General features: G+C 36.4%; 3 protein-coding genes across 3 annotated transcripts; 1 reads left to right on the forward strand and 2 right to left on the reverse strand.

Moving 5' to 3' along the window:
- Positions 1-1963: 1963 nt before the first annotated feature.
- On the reverse strand, positions 1964-9128 carry pnhd (pinhead). Its single transcript, XM_028473415.1, has 7 exons — positions 9110-9128; positions 8245-8340; positions 7808-7956; positions 7332-7608; positions 7040-7221; positions 4885-4943; positions 1964-2129 (listed from the first exon to the last, which is right to left on the reverse strand). Exons 1-7 carry the CDS (start codon positions 9126-9128, stop codon positions 1964-1966), a joined length of 948 nt encoding a protein of 315 aa, XP_028329216.1.
- Positions 9129-11328: 2200 nt separating this feature from the next.
- Positions 11329-16974, forward strand: LOC114479641 (serine/threonine-protein kinase NIM1-like). Its single transcript, XM_028473416.1, has 4 exons — positions 11329-11398; positions 11513-11788; positions 14384-14646; positions 16210-16974. Exons 1-4 carry the CDS (start codon positions 11329-11331, stop codon positions 16972-16974), a joined length of 1374 nt encoding a protein of 457 aa, XP_028329217.1.
- Positions 16975-21395: 4421 nt separating this feature from the next.
- On the reverse strand, positions 21396-22903 carry ccl25a (chemokine (C-C motif) ligand 25a). The gene is made up of 5 exons (XM_028473200.1): positions 22754-22903; positions 22191-22261; positions 21815-21932; positions 21615-21732; positions 21396-21536 (listed from the first exon to the last, which is right to left on the reverse strand). Exons 2-5 carry the CDS (start codon positions 22252-22254, stop codon positions 21504-21506), a joined length of 333 nt encoding a protein of 110 aa, XP_028329001.1. The 5' UTR covers positions 22255-22261; positions 22754-22903; the 3' UTR covers positions 21396-21503.
- Positions 22904-26521: the final 3618 nt, after the last annotated feature.

Consider the following 26521-nt stretch of genomic DNA (forward strand, 5'->3'; position numbering starts at 1 on the left):
TTCCTAGTAATAATCTGCATTCCCAGTGGGAGATTCACAGCTTTAGAATGAAACAATTAATTAAAGATAAATGCACTCAGTTTGTCGAGAGGAAACACAGTTTGGCGACACAAAGAAAGTGTTGCCATTTACGCTTTGGGAGATTTACACAGCTGCATTTAGGTTTAGTTTGAAAATTTAAAAAAAGTAACCAAATCTTAATTTCTATTTATTTACATTTTACACCGAGTTAATTTATTTATTTATTTTTTTTGTATTTTCAGAACTTGTGTTTCAGAAAGTCATCTTATCTGAGTTATTAATGTATTATAAATCTATTTAAACTCACATCAAATAGGACTGATTCTGATTCATATCAAGATAATATTGTGTATTTAAAAAAAGAAAAAAGAAAAGAAATTATGAGAAAATGGAACAACAAAAAGGACAAAATGCAAATGTAGTAGCAGGGGTGTAAATGTATGAAAATGTATATAAATATATATTTAAAGTTCCATTAAAGTGTCTAATAGAAAGAATACATGATTTCCTTTGCTGCAATTGTTTAATATTGCTAAAGTATTTGTCTTTATAAAAATCTATATGTTTTCTAATTTTATCACAAATATAAAATGTATTTATTACAGAGCCCCAGACATGACATGGTTAAAAAAAAAAAAAAAAAAAAAAAAAAACACCAATTCATGTTCACAAAATGCTAATTCGTGCATACAAAATAAGTCTAACATGCACATGAAATAGTAATTAATAAGAGAAATATTATTCCTGGACAACTTGCTAAGCCAATCGAGTAAACCTTTTCTAATGCAGTGTGATTTATTTTTATTTTATGATTTAATTTTAGAATGAGCTATAAAGACATTCTGAAAAACCTGGCATTGCATGGAACCATTATTGTCTAAAGGAGCATAAACGCTATTGAGAACGAGGTTGCTTTACCTGCAGAGGTATGACTTTCATGTGCATGTTACACTTATTTTAAGTAGTATTTTGAGGCCCCAAATTAGTGTTTCGTGTGCATATCAGAGCTATTTTGTTGCCACAATTTTTTATTTATTTATTTATTTATTACCATGTAATGTCTGGGGCTCCGTATTTTATTGTAAGTTAAATTGTTAAACAATACAATTTAATATTCTTAGTTATACTTGTATGCAGTTAAGCCTACTTTTATTTTTGTTATTATTGTTTTTGTATTTTATTCTGCTTTAATCATTTTTGATATTACTAATACTAGATTTCTAATAATAATTATATAACACTGGCCGAGGACCCTAAAACTACTACAATATATCTTAATCAGAAGCAGAAAAATGTCAGATTTCATTTTTTTCAGATTACAAATAACACAACAGTATATACAGTATATATATATATATGTATATATATATGTGTGTGTGTATGTAGATATTTTCGATAGGGGAAAAAAAACCTTTGCACATCAGGCCTGTTTGATCAGCTTTGATCTTTAACCACTTTTGTGTCACATTCACTGTTGAACAGATCAAAGCCACTGCATCCACATGACAACCTGTTGGCAAACTTCTTTCCTTTTGATGGCAAAGCACTTACGGTTAAGTCCTAATTCACACATTGGCAACAAATCAGGCAGCAATCAGCCACTTGTGCATCTGCTGTTTATCGGCCATGCTCAAGGTTTTCATTCATCTCTGGCTTTATTAAACTCACTTCCCTCACATAATAAGATTGTGACAATGGTTCATTTTTCTGTGCAGCTTCTTCTTAAGATTTGTGTCGGAAAGAGAAAACACATTGAAGTTTGTTAGTGAATGTGTGTATGTCTGTGATATTTCAGTCGTCTCCTCGTCGTTTGTTGTTTGTTTTTTTTTTTAAATTTATTTACAAATGTAGCAGTTTAACATATATTACATTAAATACAATTTCACTGAGGAGTAGAAAGTGGGTCCCAGTTCACAGCGTGTTACAGTCCTGGTTCTTGTTCTCAGGGCAACAGGGCAGAGTTTCTGCAAACGCAGGAAGTGATTGTGTGCACGGTGCGAATCTGCTCGTGCTGGCTGAGGAAGCGGTGACTGTCATAGTCCTGAGGAACACAAGTGCTGGACTGATGCTCCATCCACAAGTGGCAGACCTTTGGATCTGCTGGACTCCTGGAAGAGGAACACAAAGTCATCCTATGTGCACCTGGTGGATCTTCAAAATAGAATTTTACTGTGCAATCATATAGTTTCTAGGGGTGTCCCGATCCGATGTTGATATCGAATACATGTCCAATATCGGATTTTATCGGACTGCATCTAAAATCTCTGATATATATTGTTTTTTTGGATTTATTTTTTCAATATCCTCTATTTAATTAATTCATTAATTTTATTCAATCATAGATTATTCTTATTCTAAAAGGTTAATTATATGTAATCCATTGTTTTTTTTTAATAATCAAGCCTTTTCTAACATTCCACACAACAAGATAAGTAATAAAATTATGTATGATTCGTGCTAATATTGTATAGGATCGATATCGGTGTTGGCTAATACTCAAGGCTGCAATATCGGCATCGTATCGGAAGTGAAAAAGTTGTATCGGGACATCCCTAATGGTTACAAAACATTTTTATTGTGTTTTAACGTGTCTGTGTGTTAGCCGTGAGACGTTTGTGTTATAACATGTCTATTGACAAAAGTGATCTGACATATAGTGAGTAATTATACTTTAAAAGACATCAGGCAGTTAATATTAAATACTGGTGTTATGGGTCACATGCAGGGCAAAATCCCAACCCCTTAATAGAAAAATGGACTCAATCTCAGTCTCATGGGTATAATATAAATAATTGATAAATATTTTATAACAAAAACTTATTTAAAATTTGACTTATGGGGAGGGGAAGGGTTTTTAAGTGTTGAATTTGGGATTGTATCCATTGAGATTTTGTCATGGATTTGCTGTTAAAATAACATCAAAGAGGACGTTTTTTTAATCATTTTAATAAAAAATTAAAAAAAAAAACAACAGGGTTTTATGCATGCACTATTTTAAAGGTGGTGAAAGGACAAAATTCCCTTTGGATATATGGATGCATTTTCTGGAAAACGAATGATCAAAAAGGTTATTTTTATTTACTGTAGTTATGAAAACAGATACACATTTATTATGTTAGAATAACAACAACTACTACTTACTTGAATACTAGTAAATATTAATAATATTCTATTTAGTTAGTTTTAGTTATTCACAGCACGACATCAAATATTTTTCATACTATAAACATGATGTCGAACAGAATCAATAGGCATTTTTTGAGTAATTAATGAAAAGGTACAGACTGATGCAAACTGCTTTTAAAAGTCTAGAAACAACAAATATTCAGTCTCACACAAAGATTTACAAACTACTTTCTTGAAAACCAAGAAAAAGTGTTACGTGTTTTTAAATCTAAATGAGCATAATTCAATCATTTCAGCTTTTTGTACCGTGCATTTACAAACACCTCTAAGATTATACACTCTCCTGAATTGAAAATAACCATTGTACTGAGTCAAGAAGCATTATTTTATAGTTTAACAAATCCTAGAATAAGTGGATTTGTTTGAGCATAATGGTCAGCTTTTCTCATGATACGTACGGCTCATTTTTGTAGTTTTAACATGGAATTTATGGATGTTTTAAAGGCAGATTGCCCACAATTCCACAAAACAAAAAAAGATGTATAGGGAAAAATCAATGAGTAATGGATAAAATGCATCTATATTGTCATTGCACATCACATCTTTGTGCATAAAACGACTGTATGCAGCAGCTAAAGTACCATGTGCATGCATAACATGACTTATCAAGCAGCTTTTTACCAATATTGACATACTTTAGATCAGGGGTCACCAACCTTTCCGAAACTGCGAGCTACATCAAAAGTGCTGAGTAATCCGAAGGGCGACCACTTTGATTTACTGAGATTTTAAGAGTTGATTTTAATCAGAGGACAAGATAATGAAGGGACACCAAGAAATATCTAAGTGTAACACGCAACACTTTCTTTTTCTAAATGTATGCAATTGTTTCAATACGTTTCATAAGGGACCATCATGTTCCTATTTTAATAGCCACTAACAATATTTTAATCAATTGTAAAACATGTAACAATTCAACAAGTTTGTAAGATCTTATAAAAATCCTCTTTTTTGTTTATTTGAAACAACATTGTTACCAATTTAACAGCATCTTTAACAAGATATTTGCAACAATTGAACACATTTTTTTTTTTTTTTTTTTAAGTAAAAAAATAAACATTTAAAGATGGTTAATTTGATACAAATACTTATCAAGTCCAGCAGTATTTAACCCAACTAAAGTTCTGACTACATCTGTCATTTTTATTCATCTGTGTGAGTTTGAAACCTGGCAAGTAAATCAGATTTTAGATGGAGCCCATTGGTGACTAGAGCTCCTGAGGGCACCTCACACTGTCCGTGCGGGCTACCTGATGCCCGCGGGCCCCATGTTGGTGACTCCTGATATAGATGAAATTACATTAAAAAATGTGCTTATCTTGCATTGTTTTGGTCCTCGCTACCTAACCTACAAGATTTGATGTTTTGTTTTTTTAAAAATTTTTTTTAAATCAGGTAAAGATTAAAGAGCTTTTTTTTTTTTTTTACTGCAAAGTCTTCAGTCTGCACTAGTTTTATAAATAATGGTGACAATACACAGAGAGCATTTGGTGTCAAAAGCCAATGTGCTGTGAGCAGAAGGTGTGAAAGTGACAGATAATTGTCATGGGAAGGAGTGTGTGTGTGTGTGTGTGTGTGTGTGTGTGTGTGTGTGTGTGTGTGTGTGTGTGTGTGTGTGTGTGTGTGTGTGTGTGTGTGTGTGTGTGTGTGTGTGTGTGTGTGTGTGTTCGTACCCACCTGAGAAGACAGCGGTTTCCTGTGGTGCAGCCCCCCAAACATCTGCCCACATCTATTTCCTGAAGGGGAAAATTAGCAAGACAGAGAAAGAGTGATCAGAACTCTGCTGCTCACAAACATTTACCCTGGTGGAGTTCAGAGCAGCTGCTGCTGTTGCAGTGCTTTCTTTTGACACCTGCAGGGGCCATTTGTGTGTCCTCTCCTCTCTCACCTTTGGTGTGAAGACACTACAGACACAACCATATACACCAAATAAACGTTTCCAACTAACTATTGGATTAAAGTGATCTGGGGTTAAAGTTAACGCAATAAAAAAATGTGGTTATAGTGTTGTGATTGATCCAAAGTAAACTTTGTTGGTCATGAAATTAGTTTTAAAGAGTTAACTAATAAATTGCGTGGTAGGCTTCCAAGTTACACAACATTTTAGTCTTTAATCCAATGATTTAATCCAGGGTTTTTCAACCTTGGGGTTGGGAGCCCATGTGGGGTGGTCTGGAGTTTAAATGGGGTCGCTTGAGATGTCTAGTAATTAATCAAAATGAAAAAAAAAAATTATGACTAAAAACACATTTTAGAAATGTTTCATTATTACTCTTTTTCACATTAAAACAAGACAAAAACTAAAAAACAACTTTATTCTATATTATTGCAGTATATATATATATATATATATATATATATATATATATATATATATATATATATATATATATATATAGGATTACTATTGCAACAACACGACGGTCTAAACCCAGCTCACGTTCCCTATTAGTGGGTGAACAATCCAACGTCATATATATATATATATATATATGAGCTGGCACAACTTACTGATCACTCTCTATTTGTAACAGTATAAGATTTATATTTGACAAAGTTAAAGTATAGAACAAAGTGTATATATATATATATGAGCTGGCACAACTTACTAATCACTTTGTATTTGCAACAGTATAACAAACATGATCAAAAACAAAAGTATTAGAGGTTGCTTAGGAACCACTGATTTAATCACTTCATAGGAGTTTCACAAGGAGTTTTTGTGAGATCTCTTTGAAACAAACCAATAATAGACTCACAGCAATTTATTGAAAATTATGAATCCATTCTTAAATGAACGGATCTTTAATTTTTTCTTAAATTGTAATACAAGGCGAGCCCTCTTATTATGGATATTTTAATTATACTATACAATTTTAAGGGTGCCGTGATTAAAAGATAAGACAAACAGTTCAGCAGCTGATTGATATTAAATGGAAGATCATTAATCAGCATTGATCAAAAATCGTCAATAAGATTGGAATTAAATTGAGACTTTAATAATTGGAATCAAATTGAATTGGGAAATTGTGCTGTTTAATCCCCCCAAGTCAAAACCCTTTCCCTTGTTGGGTTCTTTCTTTCTTACTATGAACTAATTGTTGTAATTATTACGCTATATAAATAAAGTTGAATTGAATTGTTCATGTCGAATGTAAAGCTGCTGCATTTAACCCTCCTATTATTATCCTTGGAGTCAATTTGACCCTGTCCAATGTTTATTGTATCATTTATCATTCTTATTTTTTGCTTCATATTTCATGGCTTTTCATCATTTCATGGGTACAATTGATTAGGTATAAAATGATCATGATGATATTGTGCTGAATGCATATCATTGGTGATCCTCTGGGGTCTATTTGACCCCAAGCTTTTCTAGATTTGAATGAAAAGACAAATCATTTCTAAATGAAAGGTTTGGCCTGATGGTGGCACTACAGAACAGGTCAAGGTTTCATTGTCAATGTATGTACTCAACAAAAACACAAAAACTTGGTCCGCAAATTTCTGAAAATCGTTTACTGGAAGCAAATATCCCTGGGGTCAGATTGTAATGACATAGTAATATTTGAGCATAATAGGAGGGTTAAAAACAACCTTCCTCATGTCTTTTTCTAAGAATATGTGGTGCTAGCCAGGGAGTGTATTTCCATTAACACCAGTCTCTGTGGCTGGCTGGCACCTATACTGTAGTGTAGCCCCATTTCCTTCCAGCTCATCTACACGAGAGTGTGAAACCCGGTTGACGAGGTTGATGATGTGAAAGGGAATGTTGATTGTAAGTGCAGCAGTGATAAAATACATCTACATGAAAGAAGACAGGGAGGCTTACTTTGAGCTGCTCCTCCTTGACTCCGTCTGCATGGTGGACTATTTCATAGTAATAGTCCATATGAGAAGCTCTGTAGCAGCTTTCCTTCAGATCACAGGCCACCACGGTTTGAATGAGATCCACTTTGTTGGGGGTATGCACCAAAGCTGAGTCAAACTTGGTGGGCAGACACGAGAAGCCGTCTATATACAAGGGGTTGATGAAGAAAACAAACAAGTTATATGCAGTGATTTTTTTTTGTAGCAGTGTGAGTTCTCTTTCTTTTAGATTCTGGTGTTTGTCACAAACAAACCTGGAGATCCCTTGGACCAGGAGCATCCCCCCACATCTAGGACCGACTCGTAGGGTGTTTCAGAGTAATATGTCTTGAGCGCAGGGACACGGATGCACTGTGTTAACTTGATCTCGCAGTGGCACTCCTGGATGATCTCAACCTCTCGGGGTCCCTCATACAGAAGCACCCGGTCCAGTCGCATCCCAGTGGGCTGGCACACCTCGGCCGTGCCACAGGAGGGCATCTGCTCCAGCGGCTCAGGGCTCTCTGGGGACGCGGGTCTGTACGCCCTGATCTTTTTAGAAGAAAATGGTTTCATGTTGAGAAAAAAAGACAATTTTTAGGATAAAGTTTTGCAGAGAAATTGGTTTTTGCTGAAAAACATTTAACCAGACTGCAACTTTCAAACTATAAAAAGACTAAGAGTTCATGAATGGATAACAAGATAGTGAGACAGTTATAGCACCCCCTTGTGGCAAGACTTGTTTACTTACACCTAGTTTTTTACTTCTGAGAAATTCCAACATGGATGAGTGTCTGGAGTATTCCTGCGGACTTGTTTCATGCGATGGCTTTGTTGACGTCCTTCCACATTGTGACCGACACTTTCCAACATCTATGCTAACAGGACTCCCAGATATATCTTTAAGAAACAAAAAAACAAAACACGTGTCAACTGTTTGGTCACATTAACAGACTTCATTTGACTAAAGTAGAATAGTTTGATATCAGACACTGAAGCTAAACGTGAGCTAAGACACTTTTTCATCCACGTTTCACTGATGTGTGTATGAAATGAATAAAGCAGAATAAACCTGTTTTCCATTGAAACTTCAATTCGGAATTACTATTTAAATGTACACACAAAGCAGAGCACTTTAATTCTGAATAATTTAATTTTGAACTAAAAAACATCAGTGTGTCGCCTTACCTTGCCCAATGTATACAAAGTGGCTCTGTCTCTTGCAGCATGCCCTCTGTGCAAACAGATTTCTGTGATCAATGTGTTTTCCCAGCACTCCTGTCACTGGGAAAAACCAGAAACAGCAAAAAAAAAAAAAATAACTTAAATCACTGCTGCAACACTTTAGAAATTACCCAAAAAACATCAAAGTGCACCATTATTTCTACAGGCCTGGCTGTTAGTGATATTTTACTGTCAGTCACAAGGACAGAATTATGAACAGAACATTTTTCCAAACATTTAGAACTGTCAAATACAAAAATTCCTGTGAACAGGTTTTCTGCAAAAGTTTCCAAATTACACATGACTAAATGAGTGATTGTCTTACTTTAGTGGAACAGAAAAAGGCATCAGAACTTACAGGTTAAGTAGAGGAAAAGAAGGAAAGGCTGGAGAACATCCATCTTAGCCTTTTGCTCAGCTGCCACTTTCCTTGTGTCCTGCTGATCCGCCTTGCCTCACGTACTTATATAGGTTCAACCTCCAAGTAAATGTCACCAAAAACACGTCCTCAGAGTGGTGTGGCATCCAAAAAGTGTGGCCTAATCAAATTTCCATGTTTAAAACCTTTCAGACGCGGACAGACTTCAAAGCCGAGCTGGTCGTTCCTTTTGTTTCTCCTACCAGAGAACCCTGTGGCTTCAGTTGTGCCGGCCGGGCCTGAGCTCGCACTAATGAAGGCTTTAAATAGTCTTTAGCCATTAAAGCGTCGCTCACTCAAAGGCATCAATCATCTTTTATCTCAGTGGGAAGGTGTTTAGCACCTCTGGGTTAAAACAAGACCTGGCCTAAACACATAAACAGGATCACCATGGGGGCCGAAAGGTCACACCTCGGGGTTTGCTCAGCATCGTACCAAATGGTAAAAGTCCTCATGACTGACTTTCAAATCTTTGCTTCAGAAGTGTCACAAGTAGACGTTTTATTTGTAATTTTGAAATGAATCGCATTTATCAGTAATGGAACTGCATGTCTTTAGGTAGCTTTTGGTGAAGGACGGGGTTAAACTTCTAAATAAAAACACAACTTTTAAACTGTGTCACTTTGTTATAAAGTTTTACTGCAACGTGTTGAGACCTTCTTTGATGTGTTGATGTGATCCCGGGTCATCGTCCCAGGAGCTGCCTCAGTGACACCTCGATGGAGTCGACTACCCAGACTTTTCAGCGCTTTATAACCATTTCAACTCTTTCATATATGTTTGTCAGACATGCTGGTTTCACTCTACTGATGATTTGTTATTGCACAGGATTTTAAGGTAGAATAATGTCGATTAATGCAGTTATTTAAAAAGGTTAATTGTGAAATCTTACATTATCTAAAAAGGCCAACATTTGTCTCTTTAAAACCACATACTTTTCTTTCAAGTACTTGTTTCAATTGTGATCTCAGTCTTTGAAGCAACAGGCTGAATAATTTCCCACTTAAAATTGGTTCAGCCCTATCATGCAGCATCTAGTAGTGTTGTAGTACTCAATACCGGTCTCGGTCGCAAGACCATATTTTGAAGGTCGAGACAAGACCGGACTCTGGATTTTCTGTCAAGACCAGTTGAGATCAGCACTGATCTGCCATTGTTCAACTTTATTAATGTGATAATAAAGTGAGGGATTCTATTAATTGATGTAAATTAAATGAAAACGTTTAGCGTTACCTCACTGTCTTAAGTTTCAGACACCAACAAAAAGTCAGACATCAGGTCGTTTTATATCTAGTGAGAAATACGCCTCAACACTTACCTTAGGCCTCATTTGCCTGACAGATAAACACCTGATTTTAGATTTTTTTTTAAATAATTCTGGACTTTTAAACACATACGAGAAGGAAGGATTTATTTTTTGCAACTACTGAGTTGAACAAATTTGTCAAGATTTGAGTTTTGCTTGTTATGTTTTAAAAGAGTTGCTGAGAGTTGTTTTTGTCTGTCAACATGAGATAGATAATGCTCTTTAACTGTTCAATCTTGTCATGGTTTTTAAAATAGATTTTTATGGTCTTGGTCTTGGTGTATTCTGGTCTCGGATAGTGTGATCTGTAGTACAACGCTAGTATTTTGTGATACTATTAAAGTCTCTCTCTAGTCTTTACCATCCAGCATATAATGTTGCAGCAGTGTTGGTTCTAAATAGACTTGATAAAGGCACTGAATGTAATTATCTCCTGCACACCTCATCTTTCCCACTGAGAGGATTTCAGCGTTGCACGTGCCGAGTGGTTTATCATCGGATTATATGGAGTCACTCGCCACATGAACAAAGTGCTTACACATCACGAAGGCCACAACAGGGCTTCTCAACTTGCAGGTCGGGACCCCAAAGTGGGAGAGACAGTGGAATTTACCAAGGTGTAAAAATAAAATAATTTTGTGATTTTATTTTGAAGGAGATTCATTTTTTATCATACACTGCCAATTCAGAAAGTTGTTGGTTACACTTTTACACCCAATTATGGATAATTCTTTTTTTTTTTTTTAAGCGTTTAATTCAAGGATAAAATGCATTTTGTAACTATTTCCCTTTCCAAAGTCGTTTGGTTTTGAACAAGAAAGTGAAATTTCCTCCCTTTTGACAATAGATATAATTTTCTTTAATAAATGCATCGCCTGGCAATAGAAGAACTTGACTTGTAACCATCTATGTCTGCCCAATTTTATGACCGCAGCCACCTGTGATTTACCCTTGACCCAGTAAAGCTCCATGGTAATGATACAGTAGGTGTTGTAAAACCAATCTAATCTCAGAAGACCTCTTTCAGGTGCCTTCATGTCTGGGTGTCAAAGAAGCCTCAGCAGCTAAATCTGTAGTCTGTCTGAGTCTGCATGGGAGGAGTCCAGCAGTGATGGATTAAATGAGAGTTCTGGATTAAACACTGAGGCTGAAATCTTTGCCCACAGAGGAGGTGAGCGTTGGACTCCAGCATCTGGACAAGAAAAGTAAGTATATATTTAATGATACCTGTGGATTTCTTGGCATTTGTGTCTTTATCTTTTCACTTTAGACCTATTTATTTTATAATTCCTCTGAAACAGCAGGAAAACAAGGACCAGGAATGATGTATTTGAAGAACAGAAACAACGGCATCAACACAGAGAAGAATAAGAGGATCGTAAAAAGAAAAACATGTGAGTGCACAGAACTTGTATTTTACAAATAATATCTGGGTGCACCTCTCTTGATTGTGAAAATCATGCAAAACAGTGATGACTGAATGTTTGATCCACACTTTAATGTTGCAGGGGCTCATTTGAGGACATCCGCACATCAAGATGAAAATTCTCTGGCCTTCGGTGTGAATACGGGCATAAAAACTGGGACGAAGGATGAGGTCCGAGGAGCTGATGAGGCGGTGCCATGCTCTGTTTTCCAGAAGGCCATGTATGATCTGACTCACTCAGAGAAGGTGATGACCGAGCTGACACTTGGGCGACGGGTGGGGCTTTATGAGCTCAGAGGACAGATCGGCAAGGGCAACTTTGCCCAGGTCAGGCTGGGGATACATGACTTGACCAAAGGTATAGTTACTGGATCTTCTATCTCCGTTAACACTGTTTCCAGAGCTTCGATTTTTTTTGCAATGGGGTAATTCTATGTCATTTCAACAAATGGCCCACACACTTCGCTCTAAAAAAAGTCACACTGTAAATTATTGGTGTGATTGGATTAATTCTTTTTAAGATATGTTCAATTTAGTTAGGGGGTATGTCGATTTTCTTGCATCCTTGTTTTTCTTCCATTTTCAGCGTCCAATATCTCAAAAACTACTTCACATGGGAAACTGAAATTTGGCATAGTAATAAACCTCCACCTACTCTTTCAGAATATACAAACATATCTGCTATACATCATATCTGGTGGACATGCCAGCCCCTCAAATTTGCTAAAAAGTTTGTCTGGGTTTCAGACTGGAACATGTTTGGCCTCTCAATAAACAACTTAGCATTTGCCTCAGCTCCCTGTAATTTGATCAGCTTTGAGTTATGTACATAGGCTGTTCACATCACTAATGATTAATCAGATTTATGCATTGGTTCTTGGGTAATAGTCTATTGAAATCTGAACAAACACTTTTTTAATACTATTTTCATTGGCCCATAACTGCATGGGGGAATGTAATAATAATAATAATAATAATAATAATAATAATAAAATCTGATCTCTGTTTTAATTTATATAAAATTCATTTTTCTTGGGATATAAAACATTTTTTTCTTTATGCAACTGAAATTTGGTGAAGTGGCATAGAATGACCCAATGGTAAAGTTATCTGTTCATTTTGCCTAATACTTTTTCTGAATGAGTGTTTTTAAAGGTTCCCATTGTAGTTTCTTAGATTAAACATTTGATGGAATTTTGCTAATTTAGGTGAGTCACATGCTAGTGTAGTTCAAGAATCTATTACAAAACCCCAAACGCTTATTAGAAAAGTGAACTAAGTTTTCATTTAACTTTTTATCAAATGTCTAGCATAACCCAAATTTACACATTTGACCACGTGTCAAACTCGAGGCCCAGGGGCCAAATCCGGCTCTACGGGGCATCAAATTTGCCACACTGGAGAAAGCAAATTACCATTCAAATTCACAAATAAAAATCAAAAATCAAAACAAAAATTTGCCAGGGCTCACACAGTTTTTCCATGCTTATATCACATGATGACAGTCATTTTCTCAATATGTTGAAAGAACTCCCAATTTTTTTTTTAATTTTTTTTTTTTTTACAAATTCTTGCAATTTTCCTAAAATTATTACACATTTTTTTTCCCCAAATTAAATAAAAATGGGGTCACAAAAGTAAAAATCTTGGTTTTTGTCTTTTTGCTTGGATATTGTCGTGCCTTACATACTTTACATATCAATTATACCTGGAAGAGCAAACTAGGGCACAAAAATATTGAAACTTCACATGCTCACGCCTATAATATGAAGCCTACTTGAGATCAAGCTGGTCTGTATTTAGCCCCTGAACTAAAATGAGTTTGACATCCCTGCATTAGACAATAAGACAACAGTATCACCTCCATCCACACACACACACTTGTGGTTTGAACAGGTTTGTGCTGGAGCATGCTAAAGCTTACTCAGAGCTGAACTCAGGGCATGCACTCCCATCACATGTCTACCAGACAGTCTTAAACACATAAGCTCCTATACTTTCAATTAACAGTCTCCCAAGAGTCTGACATGAGTGTTTTTAGAATGTGGGAAGAAAGTAGTAGCAGCTGGAAAAATTGTATTCATGTTACAGGAGAACAGGCAACTTGCATGTAGAAAACCAGGGATGAATCCACTAATGCTACCATCTGCTATTATGAGACACTAGTATTTCTGCCAAAACCTGTTTCAGAATAAATGGACAGAAAATGCTTCAATGCCTTGTGCAAAAGTAGAAATCACTAAAAATGGCTCACTGTGCTGTGGTTTCCTTTGCACATACTGTACAGGAAGTGTTGCATGCTCACACAACGCTCTCAGTATGGCAAGCCCTTTTAACATTTAATAAGTCTGGCGGACATGTAGCAATTTAGTTTTCACTAGTGGAAATTAATTTTGACATGTTGAAATGTTAATTCAAGATATCTGTAAAGCCATTTTCACACGTAACAAATATATTTCAACTGAATTACAGATATCTGCAATTACATTTTTACATGTAACAATGTGCCATTGACTTCCATTCAAATTGAATTGCAGATGAATTAGAATTGCCACATGTCAAAATGTAATTGCAGATATCTGCAATTACATTTTTACATGTAACAATTGAATTTCAGATATCTTATTAAATGTTAAAAGGGCTTGCCATACTCTCAGTCAGTAAGTTGAATGTACAGTCATCAGTCTACAGGAGACAGCCTAGTCAGCATTTTGCACCATGCAACATGTGTCCAGTCTGGGTCATTCCATAAGTCAGAAGACATGACTAATCCCATTATCAGGCCCTGCTAATCCATCCATGTGCTTTTCGCCGCCACTGTTTTCATTTTAGGAGACAGGGATGCTCATTATCTAATACTTGAATGTATTAAACAGCAAAATATAAAATGATAATCATCAAGTTAATTAAAAAATGGTCATGTTTTTTTTTAATGTTTGTTTTTCCCTGACAGAAAGAGTGGCTGTTAAAATCCTAGACAAGACCCATGATGGCAGGAAATCCCAAAGCCTTTCTGAGGCCTCCTGCATGGAGAAGCTGGCCCACCCAAACATAGTGCGCTTGTATGAAGTGGTGGAAACCTTCAAGAGGATTTACCTGGTGATGGAATATGCGAGTGGAGGAGAGCTGTTCACCCGTGTCACCACCAGAGGGCGACTGTCAGCGCTGGAGAGCAGGCTTGTGTTTGCACAGGTTCTGTCTGCTGTTCGATACATGGTGAGTTCACGCTCCATCTGTCTGTCTGCAGCAGATAATAACTAATATAATAACTGTCTGCCATGCATGTGTACAAATATGTGCAAACAACATGTCAAACAATGGGGGATGTTGATCTACTGCGTGTTAATGCACGTGCAAAATAAAACAAGGTCATTTGCTCATGATTACTTTCATTAATAGGCAACATTTTTTTTTGTCTCCATGTAAAAAAAAAAAAACTTGGTAAAATGTGTTAACAGATTATATTTTAACATACAGTATATGATGATTTGTCATATCTGCAGCAGGGATTATTTCTGATGGTCACTTCTGACTTTTTGTTCTGCTCTTCTTTTTTTTTAATTATTTGGTCCCAGTATATGCAGTGATGTTAGTCACTGAACTCTACTATTTATTGCAAAATTAATTTTCACCAAAGTTTAGAATTGTTGATGTATTTTTTTTTAGACCATTGATGTGTTGGAAATGGCGCACTCCGACTCCGTACTACCACTATATACTGTCTACTATATACTATAAGACTCAAGTATGATTAGGATGATGACCAATGATGACCGTTCCCACTAAAGTATACTTCCAAGTTTCCCAAAATGCATTTCAAACTTATAATGACAAAACCCGAAAGCACACTGAGGCTAAATGTCTTAATTTGCCACCTTTGAAAGTTCTGAAAATAAACCTAAGCGAGAAAGTGACCGAGCAGAATATCAACATGTGGTCATTTGATCCATAAAACTCGCGGAAAACACATTTCTTGCCTACGTTTCAGAGGTTTTCGGAGACCTGCCATTGTGCTGCTGACAAAACTTCTGGTTGCCTTCAAAACAAGAGTCCTATTTACAAAAGCGTTAAAACCTAATGGAAGACAAGGAGAGGTGCTTTTGTTTTGAAAAGGGGATGTTTGACTTTTAGCTTGAAGCCGGTCCCAGGACGATTTTACATTCCGCTCACAATGCATCAAACCGATACAGTATACATCCGGGTATTTCTCACGTACTCAGTCTTTTCATTCTGTCTAATGTGAACGCACTACATACTCATTATGAAATCAAACTTAGTATGAGTAGTACGTTAGTATGTGATTTCGAACACAGCCCATGTTTGAGCAGGAACGTGATTTATTACTTCCACCAAGGAGCCAATATTTTCACCAATGAATCATTTGTTTGTTTGTTAGCACAGGATAATGATGTCAAAACTACTTGATGGATTTGGACAACGTGTCAACTAAAGTTGACATTACACCGTGGAAGATTCCATTTAATTTTGAAACAAATTTGATTCTGGGCTTAGTTTAAAAAAATATATGAAAAACCACTAATTCTCATTATTGGCAGAATTTTGAAAGTTCATATCTTGGTTTGCATTGACCAATCTTCATGAAATTTGACTCAGTTATGTCAGGTTGGTTCCTCAATTACTGATCCAGATGTTTGCGTTCTCTGAGTGATCCCTAATCTCTATCAAGTGGAAAAAAGTGATTAATTTTTATTCAACAAATTACCATGCACTATTCATAATTGTTCTGAACTCTTCACATCAATTCTCGTCTTGTTCCAGCATGACAACAACATCGTCCACAGGGACCTGAAGGCTGAGAACATCTTCTACTACAACACCTACTGCATCAAAGTGGGTGACTTTGGTTTTAGTTCATCAAGCTGCCCGAGTGATGTTCTTCACACGTTCTGTGGTTCTCCACCTTATGCAGCCCCTGAGCTGTTCAGGGATAAGGGCTTCGTTGGGCAGTATGCAGACATTTGGGCATTGGGTGTCCTGCTTTATTTTATGGTCACTGCCACAATGCCGTTTAACGCCGCTAACACAAGCAGGCTGAAGTGTTGCATCCTGCAAGGCTCCTATGCAATCCCCACATATGTATCTCAATCATGCCAGGAGATCATTCGGGGCCTTCTGAGGCCAGTTCCAGTGGATCGTCTCACCTTGTCACAAATCAGGGCTAGCGACTGGATGAGAGGCATATCTTACCCAAAGGCCTACCCAACCTGTAAGTCTGTACCCTCTCATCTGGCTGAACCCAGCTACCTCCTTAACTCAGATGATGTAACTGTTAAGTCCGTACTGGAGGATCTTGGAATCACAGAGGTCCATCTTCTCAACAAGAACTTGGACATTAGAAGCCCAGTTACTGGTGCCTACAGGATTCTGCTACATAGAATCCAAAAGAGAAGCTCTGTGGAGGCTGTTGCTTACATACACAGCAACAACAGCAATGGGGAGGAAACCCAGAACGGGCCTGGATGGAGGACACGCTCTGACGGACTGCTGAACACACGCCACACAGCGGTCTGCATCATCATGTGATTTAGTTCACAAACAAGTTAGCCCATTTCTTGCTCTTTAAGGCAAATAAAATATATAAATATAATTATTTCCTTTTTTTAGAACCTTGGAAAACTGCAGTAAATAAATTGTAAAAATAAAAATAAAATAATCTAGAATGAATGTGGGAGAAAATGGTGTAATGCAGTGGTTCCCTAACTTTTCATAGTCCCGTACCCCTTTAACCTGAAGCCATGTACCACCTGCACGCTTAAAAACATAATAATGTAACATCAGATACAATGCATCCCTACAGTGAATTTTGTCTCTGAATTTTCCCTATCCTGTTGAGTAAAAATAATAATAATAATAATAATAATAATAATCTGTAAGCACACAAGAAAACATGCTCTTCAGAATTATCACTATATATATTTTATATATAATTAGCCTAATGGCATTTCCAGTGACAAACAAATCTGTTTCAAAAAAGAATTTGTTGATTGAACATATTGTAGTAATACAACATATTCATCACCCTGAAACTGTGAAATACAACTCACTACAACTTTAACCACAAGGCTGACGTTGAAATGCACAGAACTCTGCAATGTTTGGCTGAGTTTGAGAAAGTCCGAGTCTTAAAAAGTCTTGTTTTATATTTTGTTTTCATTGTTTTTCAAAGCTGAAAATCCACTTTTATAAAAGGATGTGGTGGCAAAGGGCATTAAGCATGTTTGGCTAGCGCAAAGCAATGTAGGTCTTTTTGGAGGTTAGTCTTACAGAGGCAAATGTGTAATTTGTGGCAATGCATGGAGGCTCCTGGCCGCTGCTCTATTTATATTCTAGATTCCAATGTTGTCACGCTGTTTCAATTTTTTTTTTTACGTACCCCCTTTGACAATTTGCGTACCCCACTTTGGGAACCTAGGGTGTAATTTATTTATATGAATATTTAGTATATGTTGATGTTTGGTGTATATTTCAATCACTGCTTAAAGCAGAATGATATACCGGTCGTGACAAGTCTTGACATTACTATGAATTGCGAGAGTTCTTGTCACACAACAACATGTCATTCTCAACTGACTTTGTTATACACCGTGTTTCACAACTGCTTTAAATATTCATAGAAACTATGATGTATTATCCATTCCCATATACCTTGGGGTGATGAAGCGGGCAGAGGGAGCATGCTGTCAAGTTCATCTGTAGCAGTTCTTTCATTCAAAATCCATGTGACATTTGGGATTAATTCAGTTTTTTCTGTTTACTCTGGCAACTGATACTGTCATTATTACTGCCTATCTTTGCTTTATTATTAAAAATATGGAAAACTGTTTCTTTGGTTGTAAATCACATTGAATATCTTATAATAAAAAAAAACTGTACTCTAAAACTGGTGGATCCAGAATCAGAGGTGGGTAATTTTCTTTGGAAAAAATGTGAAAAAAAAGATTAATGTCCTTTTTTTTCGAGAAAAGGTGTTTTCCTTTTTATACAAGCCAAGCACAATCTATTCTGTCCTAAATAATTTCAAGAGTTTAATTATTTCAGACACACGAATGGTCCATAGATAAAAATTAAAAGTATGAAGGAAGTGCAATACAATAAATAATAGGGATGTCCCGATACAACTTTTCCATTTATGATATGATACCGATATTGCAGCCTTGCATATTGGCTGATACTGATATTGATCTGATTTCAGCATGAATCAAACATGCTTTTTTTTTTCTTTTTTTTTTTAAATAAGAATTACCTACTTTGTAGTGTGGAATGTTAGAAAAGGCTTGATCAAGTGATGTCACTCAAACAGAGAACAATAGTCAGCAACAGTAGGGATGAGAAAAACTGACCCATTTATTATTAACAGATTGGTTACATACATTTTAACCTTCAACATCATATCTACAGTATTCTACAATTGAATAGAATGAATTAAAAAAAAATGAGTTTGAAAATAAATAAATAAATAAATGCCAAATTAGTTGAGAAGGACAGCTCCTAAATATGCACTTCCACTGCCTGCAATAGCAGATGTACTGTACGTCATTAATCTCAATGCTTGATAATTACCATGTATTTGTCAGTTTATCCATCACTAATACCTTTAAGCAAAATTGCTGCATTGAAACTCTTACACAGCAATATTTCATGCCTAAAACCTGTTCTAAACTCTTGATTGTTTGTTTAACCCCCAACCTTTCTGCAGGCATTCCTCATTTAAGATACATTTTGCTTACAATGATTTCGGCATCACTGAAGTCTGGAAGTCACCAATCTTACAAATAAACAGTATGAGTTGCTGTGAGATTTTATCAGCTGCAAGCCTCAGCACTTCACATAAAGTGCCTGTGGAAATGTAAGGGTTAGACACGTAGATCAACGAAAAGAGCCGCCGCTCTGTCAAATCAGACACGGCTGTAAATCACACTGATTCTACTCACAAAGTCTTACCTGTGCCTGTCTATGCTTCTAGAAACAGGCACTCCTTACTTAACAAATAGATCACATGATTAATGAGAAATCCTCTATTAGACACATAGTGATCTAGTGTCATCTGCTGTTCAACAAAAATTGAGGAGAATTCCATTTGAAGTCCGTCATCACACTTTTTCAACAGTCGCTTTGGTACATTTCTCAGATGTTCAACGTTCACATCATCGTGTCGTTTGTGCACAAAAGCCATTTAAATGATTGTGTACAATTCTCTGCTGTTTCATACAATATCAGTCGCTTACGTCAGTGCTTCACATATTAATAGTAATAAAGCTCTTTCTTAATAAAGTGCAACGAAGAAAAAAATGTCTATTCTTCATGCTCATATTTCAGCAAGGCCACTCTAGCCTCCTCGTCGTGACATCACGCCCCTCCTAGGGGGTGCACCCTCCAGTTTGGGAACCACTGGCTTATGTCATATTGATGAAAATGTATTCCGAGGGTCTCTGTTGAATAGTCTCACCCCCACAACATTTAGACATTAGTTTATCATATACATCTTTACATGCAAAATGGTTGAACATGTTGTCACAATTATTCTGTCAAGCATATTTCTATACATTTCAATAATTGAAATAATCGAACAAATGGAAATATGTGAAGTGTTGGATCAACCAACACACAACACGTGACCATATCTGACAATAAAAAGACAAGGAAATAGACAGGATTATCAGACAGAGAGAAGAAGAGGAGTAAGGCTGCGTGGTGGAAGTGATGAGAGGTCCTTTTTTTTCAAATTACAGTACAATTTAAAAACTACAAACTTCATTTCCCCTCCGCTCCACATGGTGGAGCGACTGCAGTGAGCAGCCAGTGCTTTTCCTTCTTCCTTGGGTCAACCAATCATTATTCCACTATAAATACAGCCCTGAAAGAGTGGGAATTCCTCTTTCCCTGCAGCTGGAATTGTTTGGTGGTGTGTGCCATGTGTCTTCTGAAATGCTTCATTGTAAGTAAAGTTTATTTAGTGAGGATTCTATTTTTTTTTTTTTTTTTGATTGATTGATTCTTGAATAAGTTGTTTGTAAAGATGTTTTGATCTGGTTCATTTGACTTCACTAAACATTATTTGAATCATCTACATTTAACTTATAACATGCATTAAGATTTCAATTTGTTTGAATAAGATTGTAATTTGTTTCTGCACTCATCAACAGCACCCAACAAGTTCTTACCAAACTCATGTCAAAGAAAATAAATACCAGAACTCTTTTTTTTCCCTGTGTGGTGTGTGTGGCTCCAGTTAATCCTTAAATCTCCAACAAGTAGAAACCGTAAAAGTGTGAACGTGAACCTTCTCCATTCTCTTACAATCTCCCACATAAACGCAGGTGTGACTTACAATTTACATCCAACACATCTCTCCAGACTAGAATTCACTGTTGTATTGACAACATGACTAAGCATTTTCACTGTCTTATCTGTACACAAATGACACAAGGACAAACATATTTACATTTGAGAGATGAATGTTTTTTTTTTTTTTTATATTATTAGCGACAGACCTTGAGGTTTCGCTATTTGTACAAATTGTTTTGAGAAATCCTCTTTACTGTTGTACAAATGTATGAGAAACTGTATGATTAGTGAAATTAAGCAACTAAAGCTAATAGCAGTTTGTTTAAAAGCGCACACAGTAATTTCCACATACATGAGAAATAAAAAAAAAAAGAAAACATTTTAAAAGCCAATAAGAGTTTTTTTTTTCTTTATTGCTTTTTCACAAAATCAGATTTAAGTCATGCATATTGTATGAAAAGATAGAAAATGAAACTGTAAAAAAAAAAAAAAGAATAACTATTCAATATAAACATGAAATAACTGGCTTTTAGATGCTTAATGATACAAATATTGGTACAAAAGGCATGATGGTTGGCACAGGCCTTTTCCTTTCCACTTCATCGTGGTCAGTGTGCTAAACTTAAAATCTACATTCGTTGTTTGATTTTTGTATTTTGCAGAAGGAAGGCAAAATCATTGTCTGTGCACACATTACAATATAATACTTGATCGAATAGCAGAGAACAGAAAGGTGAATATGGTTGAATATGAGGAGTTAGGTGCCGTCAGCCCTTTTTTTGCTGAGGTTGAGGAACGCTCTGTGAAGAACAAAAAATACTATTAGACATTTATTTCATAATAAATTAATGATTTCAAAGCACAATGTATGAATATACCTTCCTGGCCTCTTTTTTCTCATTTCTGATGGCCTTTCTGTCCATCTTCTTCATCAGTTCATTCACCCACTTCTCATTGGGATTTGTGCAGAACTTGCGTCCCCTCTTCATAATTAAGCTGAAGGATAAACAATGCAATTAAAAGAGAGCAATACTAAATGTGTGTTTTTTTTTTTTCAGTTCCGTTCATGCAACCTTACATTACAGCAGGGATGTTGCAGCCTCCATCGATCTCCTGCAGTCTGTAGCTCACTGCATGTCTCAGGGTGCTCGGCTTTAACCTTTTCACATATTTCAAACAGCAGTTGTCATAGGAGACTGAGAGAGGAGGAGAAAATCTGTGTCAGTAGGCAACACGCTACACACATAGTCAAAGTCCATTTATTTTCACCCATCAGTCATAGCAAATGAGGCAAGCAGGGAATGTGTAATGATGAAGGAAGTAAGGAGCACAGGGTGGGGTTACATTAAACACACATAAGTGATCAGTCAATAAACCAGTCATCTTTGTCCCACACTGTGTCTGTGTGCTCTTTGTTTTACACACAGTAAATGTGGCCCTAAGTGCTCTTTTACCTTGTGTCAGTACCAGACAAATGCCCGAAAGGATCAGCAGGATGATGAATGTGTTGGAGGACATGATTACTCTGAAAATGGAAAACTGAAATTATGGATTCAATTTGGTATCAGACCCATTCATTCATCACAATTTGCATGCAGCTTAAGATTAAAACTTTCAATTAAAAACAACATTTCTCTTTCTCTCACCCACATATTTTGAGCTACTTGCTAGTCTTTGCATGTGCATAATCTTAATTAAATGCAGTATTTCTTTCCAACTCCTTATTTACATAAACATAGGGGTTTGATTGCATGAAGAGCATTTAAGAACAAGTTTGTATTTTAAAACTTAAATTATTTAAAATTCAAAATTAACTTGTGAGTCCCAAGATGTTTCATTTATTTCGGTGTATATGCATTTTTTAAAAAACCCTTTCACCAACCTGTTTAAATCTTAGATTATACCGAGGTCGCTTTGTGTTGTATTCAATATCCTTCATTGACAAATTAGGTTCGAACGCATATTAAGAAAAAAACCGAAAAGGCAAAATCTTCAAACAAACTACAATTTCTCTCACCTTTATATTCAGCGCTGTCGTTAATGTCTTATCCACCGTCTATCTACCTGTGCAGGCGAGCTGCTTTTATAAAGCACTCAGAGGCATTTAGTGGGTGGTATCGTATTTCCTCAAACGCAACTCACCTTTGTACCTCAGATCCTCTTTCGTTTCTTTTTTCTTATCTTTCTTTTTTACTCGACATTGCAACATTACAACTTCCTTTAGAAGCTCTAAAATGATATATCTATCGGCCTGAGCAGAGGAAGCCTCCGTGCGTGTAGCCCTATAAATCTAACTTACCTATTCAAGTTTACGTTGATTGTTGGAGTAGTTTGAATACAACTTTTTTTTCTCTCTCAGATTTGATTACTTCTGTGTTCTCTGAAGTTGTTATAAGTCAGTCACTCTGGCAGTTAAAGTACATATGTGAACTCCAAAGTCCTTTATGAATGCTGTTGACTGAAGGTATGAAGCAAGTTCATATCAAACTTCCTCCAAAAGGTCCGGCGATAAAATCCTGTCACGCAAAAATAAGTATTATCAAAACTGATCAGTATTAAAAAGGAAAACAGAAAAAAAATCACAAGTGGCTGTACTTAAGAAACAAATGCAGCATGAACTGAGTCTTTTGCATTGCATTAGCACAGACAATAATTTTTTTTTTAATTCAAAATGTGATTTTCATTGACAACGTTTATTTCCTGTGGATCAAGCAATCAATTACTTTGTCATTAAATAAGGGCATTTGACATTTTACATCCTCCAAAAACTGATGCTCCATGTCAAAGGATACAGATAGCAGAGGTGACAAGATACTTAAGTCATTTTTTCTGGTATCTGTACTTTACTTAAGTATTTTTTTTTATTTTTTTGGCAACTTTTTACTTTTACTCCTTACTTTTTAAAACATATCTCAACTTTCTACTCCTTACATCTTAAAAACGAGCTCGTTACTTTTAAGACCTGGTCATTCAAACTAAACACGCCACTACTCTCCATTCCAGAAACCAAAAAACGTGATGCTTTTGAGGCTAAATGGAAAAAAAAAAAAAAATTGGTAGTTTGATCTTTTTTCTGTTAGGCAGATCCCTTTAGTTTTATAGTTAACATTTCCAAGTTTTTCAAAATAAATGTTAAACTCAAAGCTTTTCTGGGTGTTATTGAGCATTTGCATTTTTTTTTTTTTTTTTTTTTGACACATTTTATCTACATATTTGAAGATATAGGGCTAAATTCTCCAGGTGTTTAAAAGGTAACAGATTGTACCAGTATTCTATAAGTTCTTAAAAAGAAAAGATATGGAATTTGCTGGTTTAAAATCCTTGTCTTATAATTGAAGGGACATTTGTTTTACTTTTTACTTTTTTACTGAAGTACATTTAGTAGCATCAAGCCCGGATTCACCATATGAGCAACTGGGCAATTGCCCAGGGGCCCGTGACCTCTAAAGGGCCCAGGGGCAGTGAGAGCATAAGGAAAATATCTGTTTTTCTCTTGCTTATAATGTAAACTGTCCACCGCCCGGATCCGTTGCACTGCACAGAATCCCTGCACCAGCCTGTGACTGTGAGCTGAGACCCTCTGACCAATGAGAGGCAGCCAGACGGGTCAAAGCCAGGTGACGCAAATCAACCTCTACGCAGCTCAAAAAATGCAAACATGGAGAGGAGAAGGCGATCAGAAACCCAGGAAATTTATAGCCAGTGTTTGTGTCATGGGGCGGAATTTACGACGGACCGTGCCCACACAGCTGACTTACTGTGTACTTGTGGTTGTGTTTATATAGCATTAGGTTGTTGTTGAGTGTTTTTGTGCCCCCCGCAGTTTTCAGATTACTTTTCATGGTGGTTCGGAACGAGGACAAGCCATCTCGTCCTGTTTCTTTTTTTGCGTGATGTTCTTTGGTAGGTTACTTTATTATTATTGTTATTCACCCATACAAACAACCAAACAATTGAGTTTGTTCAGGTGTCCAAACCCAAATCCAGTATTATAATTGATAGCAAGCCCATGTTTTTTCATGTAGCATTAAGGATTCATCAAATAAAAGTTCTTCTTACTTTTTTTTTTTTTCAGGAAGAGAATGTGCTTTAGCAAAGTGAAAGTGTTTGGTTTGGCAACCCAACGAGCACAGATTGTACTGCCATGAGAACTCGGGATAATCTTACACAACAGAAACCAAGCTCTGACCTCTCGAGTGGCAAAAACAAAAGAAATGCACAAGTCTATCATCAGTGGTTGAAATGTATTCTGGTTTAATTATTTGTATACCTTGTTTTAATGGTACAGTCACATTAGGACACGTTACCATAGTGGACAATAAATCATTCAGACGGCTAAATTAAATTAGATCTCTCTATTATCACACTTCACATTTAGCCTAAAGTAAAAATGGGTAATTAATTTGTCTGTATTGTGATGGCTCAGCAGGAAAAAAAAAAATGAAATGCCCATCAGTTGTGATGACTGAATCCCCATCACATTTGCCCTTAAATCATATCATGTTCTGACAGTGGAGAAGCTATGAATACAAACGTTCCTGTGTGTCTGGAAGCCTATTGACTCCTTAAGCCCAGCACACTGCTCTGTGTCAGATACTTATGACTTGTATGAGCAGACCACTGATAGTGTTGCTTAATCCCACTAAGCATGTCACTTACCTGCTTTTTATGTTTTGTTTGCCTGCTGCAGACTTGACCTTAAAACACATAACTGTGCAAATACAGCGGCCATACCAGCCTGTCATTATCCGATCTCGTTAGCTAAGCAGGTCTGGGCCTGGTTAGTAGTTGGATGGGAGACTACTGAGAATTCCAGGTGCCACAGTGGGAGTACAATTCCTCCAGTGGTATCTGTCATTGTGTCCTTGGGCAAGACACTTCACCCACATTGCCTAGTATGAATGTAGTGTGTGAATGAGTGTTGGTGGTGGTTGGAGGGGCTGATGGTGTACTGTCAGTCTGCCCAAGGGCAGCTGTGGCTACATTAGTAGCTTACCACCACTAAGTGTAAAGTGCTTTGAGTGTCTATGATAAAGCGCTATAATAAATCCAATGCATTTTTAATATTATAACTTCTGACTTCAGCAGATTTGTCCTCCTTTTCCACAAATGCTGTAAACAAGTGGTTCCCAAACTTTTCACAGTCCTGTACACCATTCAGACATTCAACCTAAACCCATGTACCCCCTACTCCTGTACACCAAAAAACATAAAAATGTGATGTCATAAAAAAATGTAGCCCCACAGTGAAATTTGTATCTGAATTTTAACTTTTCTGATGAGGAATGCTAATGAGGTGTATTGACTTTTACCTAGATTTGAGTGTTGGCCTTTTGCATGCTTGAATACATGTTTTCACAGTTAAACCCAGCCACTACAGAAGCACAGTTGCTCAAGTGTTTTTGACATAGAAAACGGAGAAGTTCCTCAGTGCCAGACTAGTCTTCCTGCAACAGCAGCTGTATGTCATAAAAGATAAAATAATCTGTAAGCACACAATAAGCAAACTTATTCAGAATTATTGCTTGCTTTATTAAATTAATTAGCCTCCTGGCATTTTCAGTGAGAAAAATAAATCTAGCAAACATATTCATCACCCGGAAACTGTGAAATTCGACTTGCTACAACTTTAATGAGAAGGGTGAGGTTGAGAAGATGTTTGGCTAAATTTGAGAGAGTCTGACTCTTAAATCCTTCTTCACGCAAAGTCTTGTTTGGTATTTTGCTTTCATGCTTTTGTCAAAGCTGAAAATTCACTTTCACATATGTATGTGGTGACAAAGGT

The sequence above is a fragment of the Gouania willdenowi genome, chromosome 17, assembly GCF_900634775.1.
Source record: "Gouania willdenowi chromosome 17, fGouWil2.1, whole genome shotgun sequence".
Taxonomy (NCBI): domain Eukaryota; kingdom Metazoa; phylum Chordata; class Actinopteri; order Blenniiformes; family Gobiesocidae; genus Gouania; species Gouania willdenowi.

Excerpts from the sequence above, each read along its gene's own strand:
- ccl25a (XM_028473200.1), bottom strand. The coding sequence starts at position 22,254 with ATGTCCTCCAACACATTCATCATCCTGCTGATCCTTTCGGGCATTTGT. Across the intron at positions 21,933-22,190 it reads TTGTCTGGTACTGACACAAG|TCTCCTATGACAACTGCTGT; the intron begins GTAAAAGAGCAC and ends CTCCTCTCTCAG. Across the intron at positions 21,733-21,814 it reads TGCAACATCCCTGCTGTAAT|CTTAATTATGAAGAGGGGAC; the intron begins GTAAGGTTGCAT and ends TTTATCCTTCAG.
- LOC114479641 (XM_028473416.1), top strand. The coding sequence starts at position 11,329 with ATGTATTTGAAGAACAGAAACAACGGCATCAACACAGAGAAGAATAAG. Across the intron at positions 11,789-14,383 it reads GATACATGACTTGACCAAAG|AAAGAGTGGCTGTTAAAATC; the intron begins GTATAGTTACTG and ends TTTCCCTGACAG. Across the intron at positions 14,647-16,209 it reads TGTCTGCTGTTCGATACATG|CATGACAACAACATCGTCCA; the intron begins GTGAGTTCACGC and ends GTCTTGTTCCAG.
- pnhd (XM_028473415.1), bottom strand. Across the intron at positions 7,957-8,244 it reads CTTTGTATACATTGGGCAAG|ATATATCTGGGAGTCCTGTT; the intron begins GTAAGGCGACAC and ends TGTTTCTTAAAG. Across the intron at positions 2,130-4,884 it reads GGAAACCGCTGTCTTCTCAG|GAGTCCAGCAGATCCAAAGG; the intron begins GTGGGTACGAAC and ends TTCCTCTTCCAG.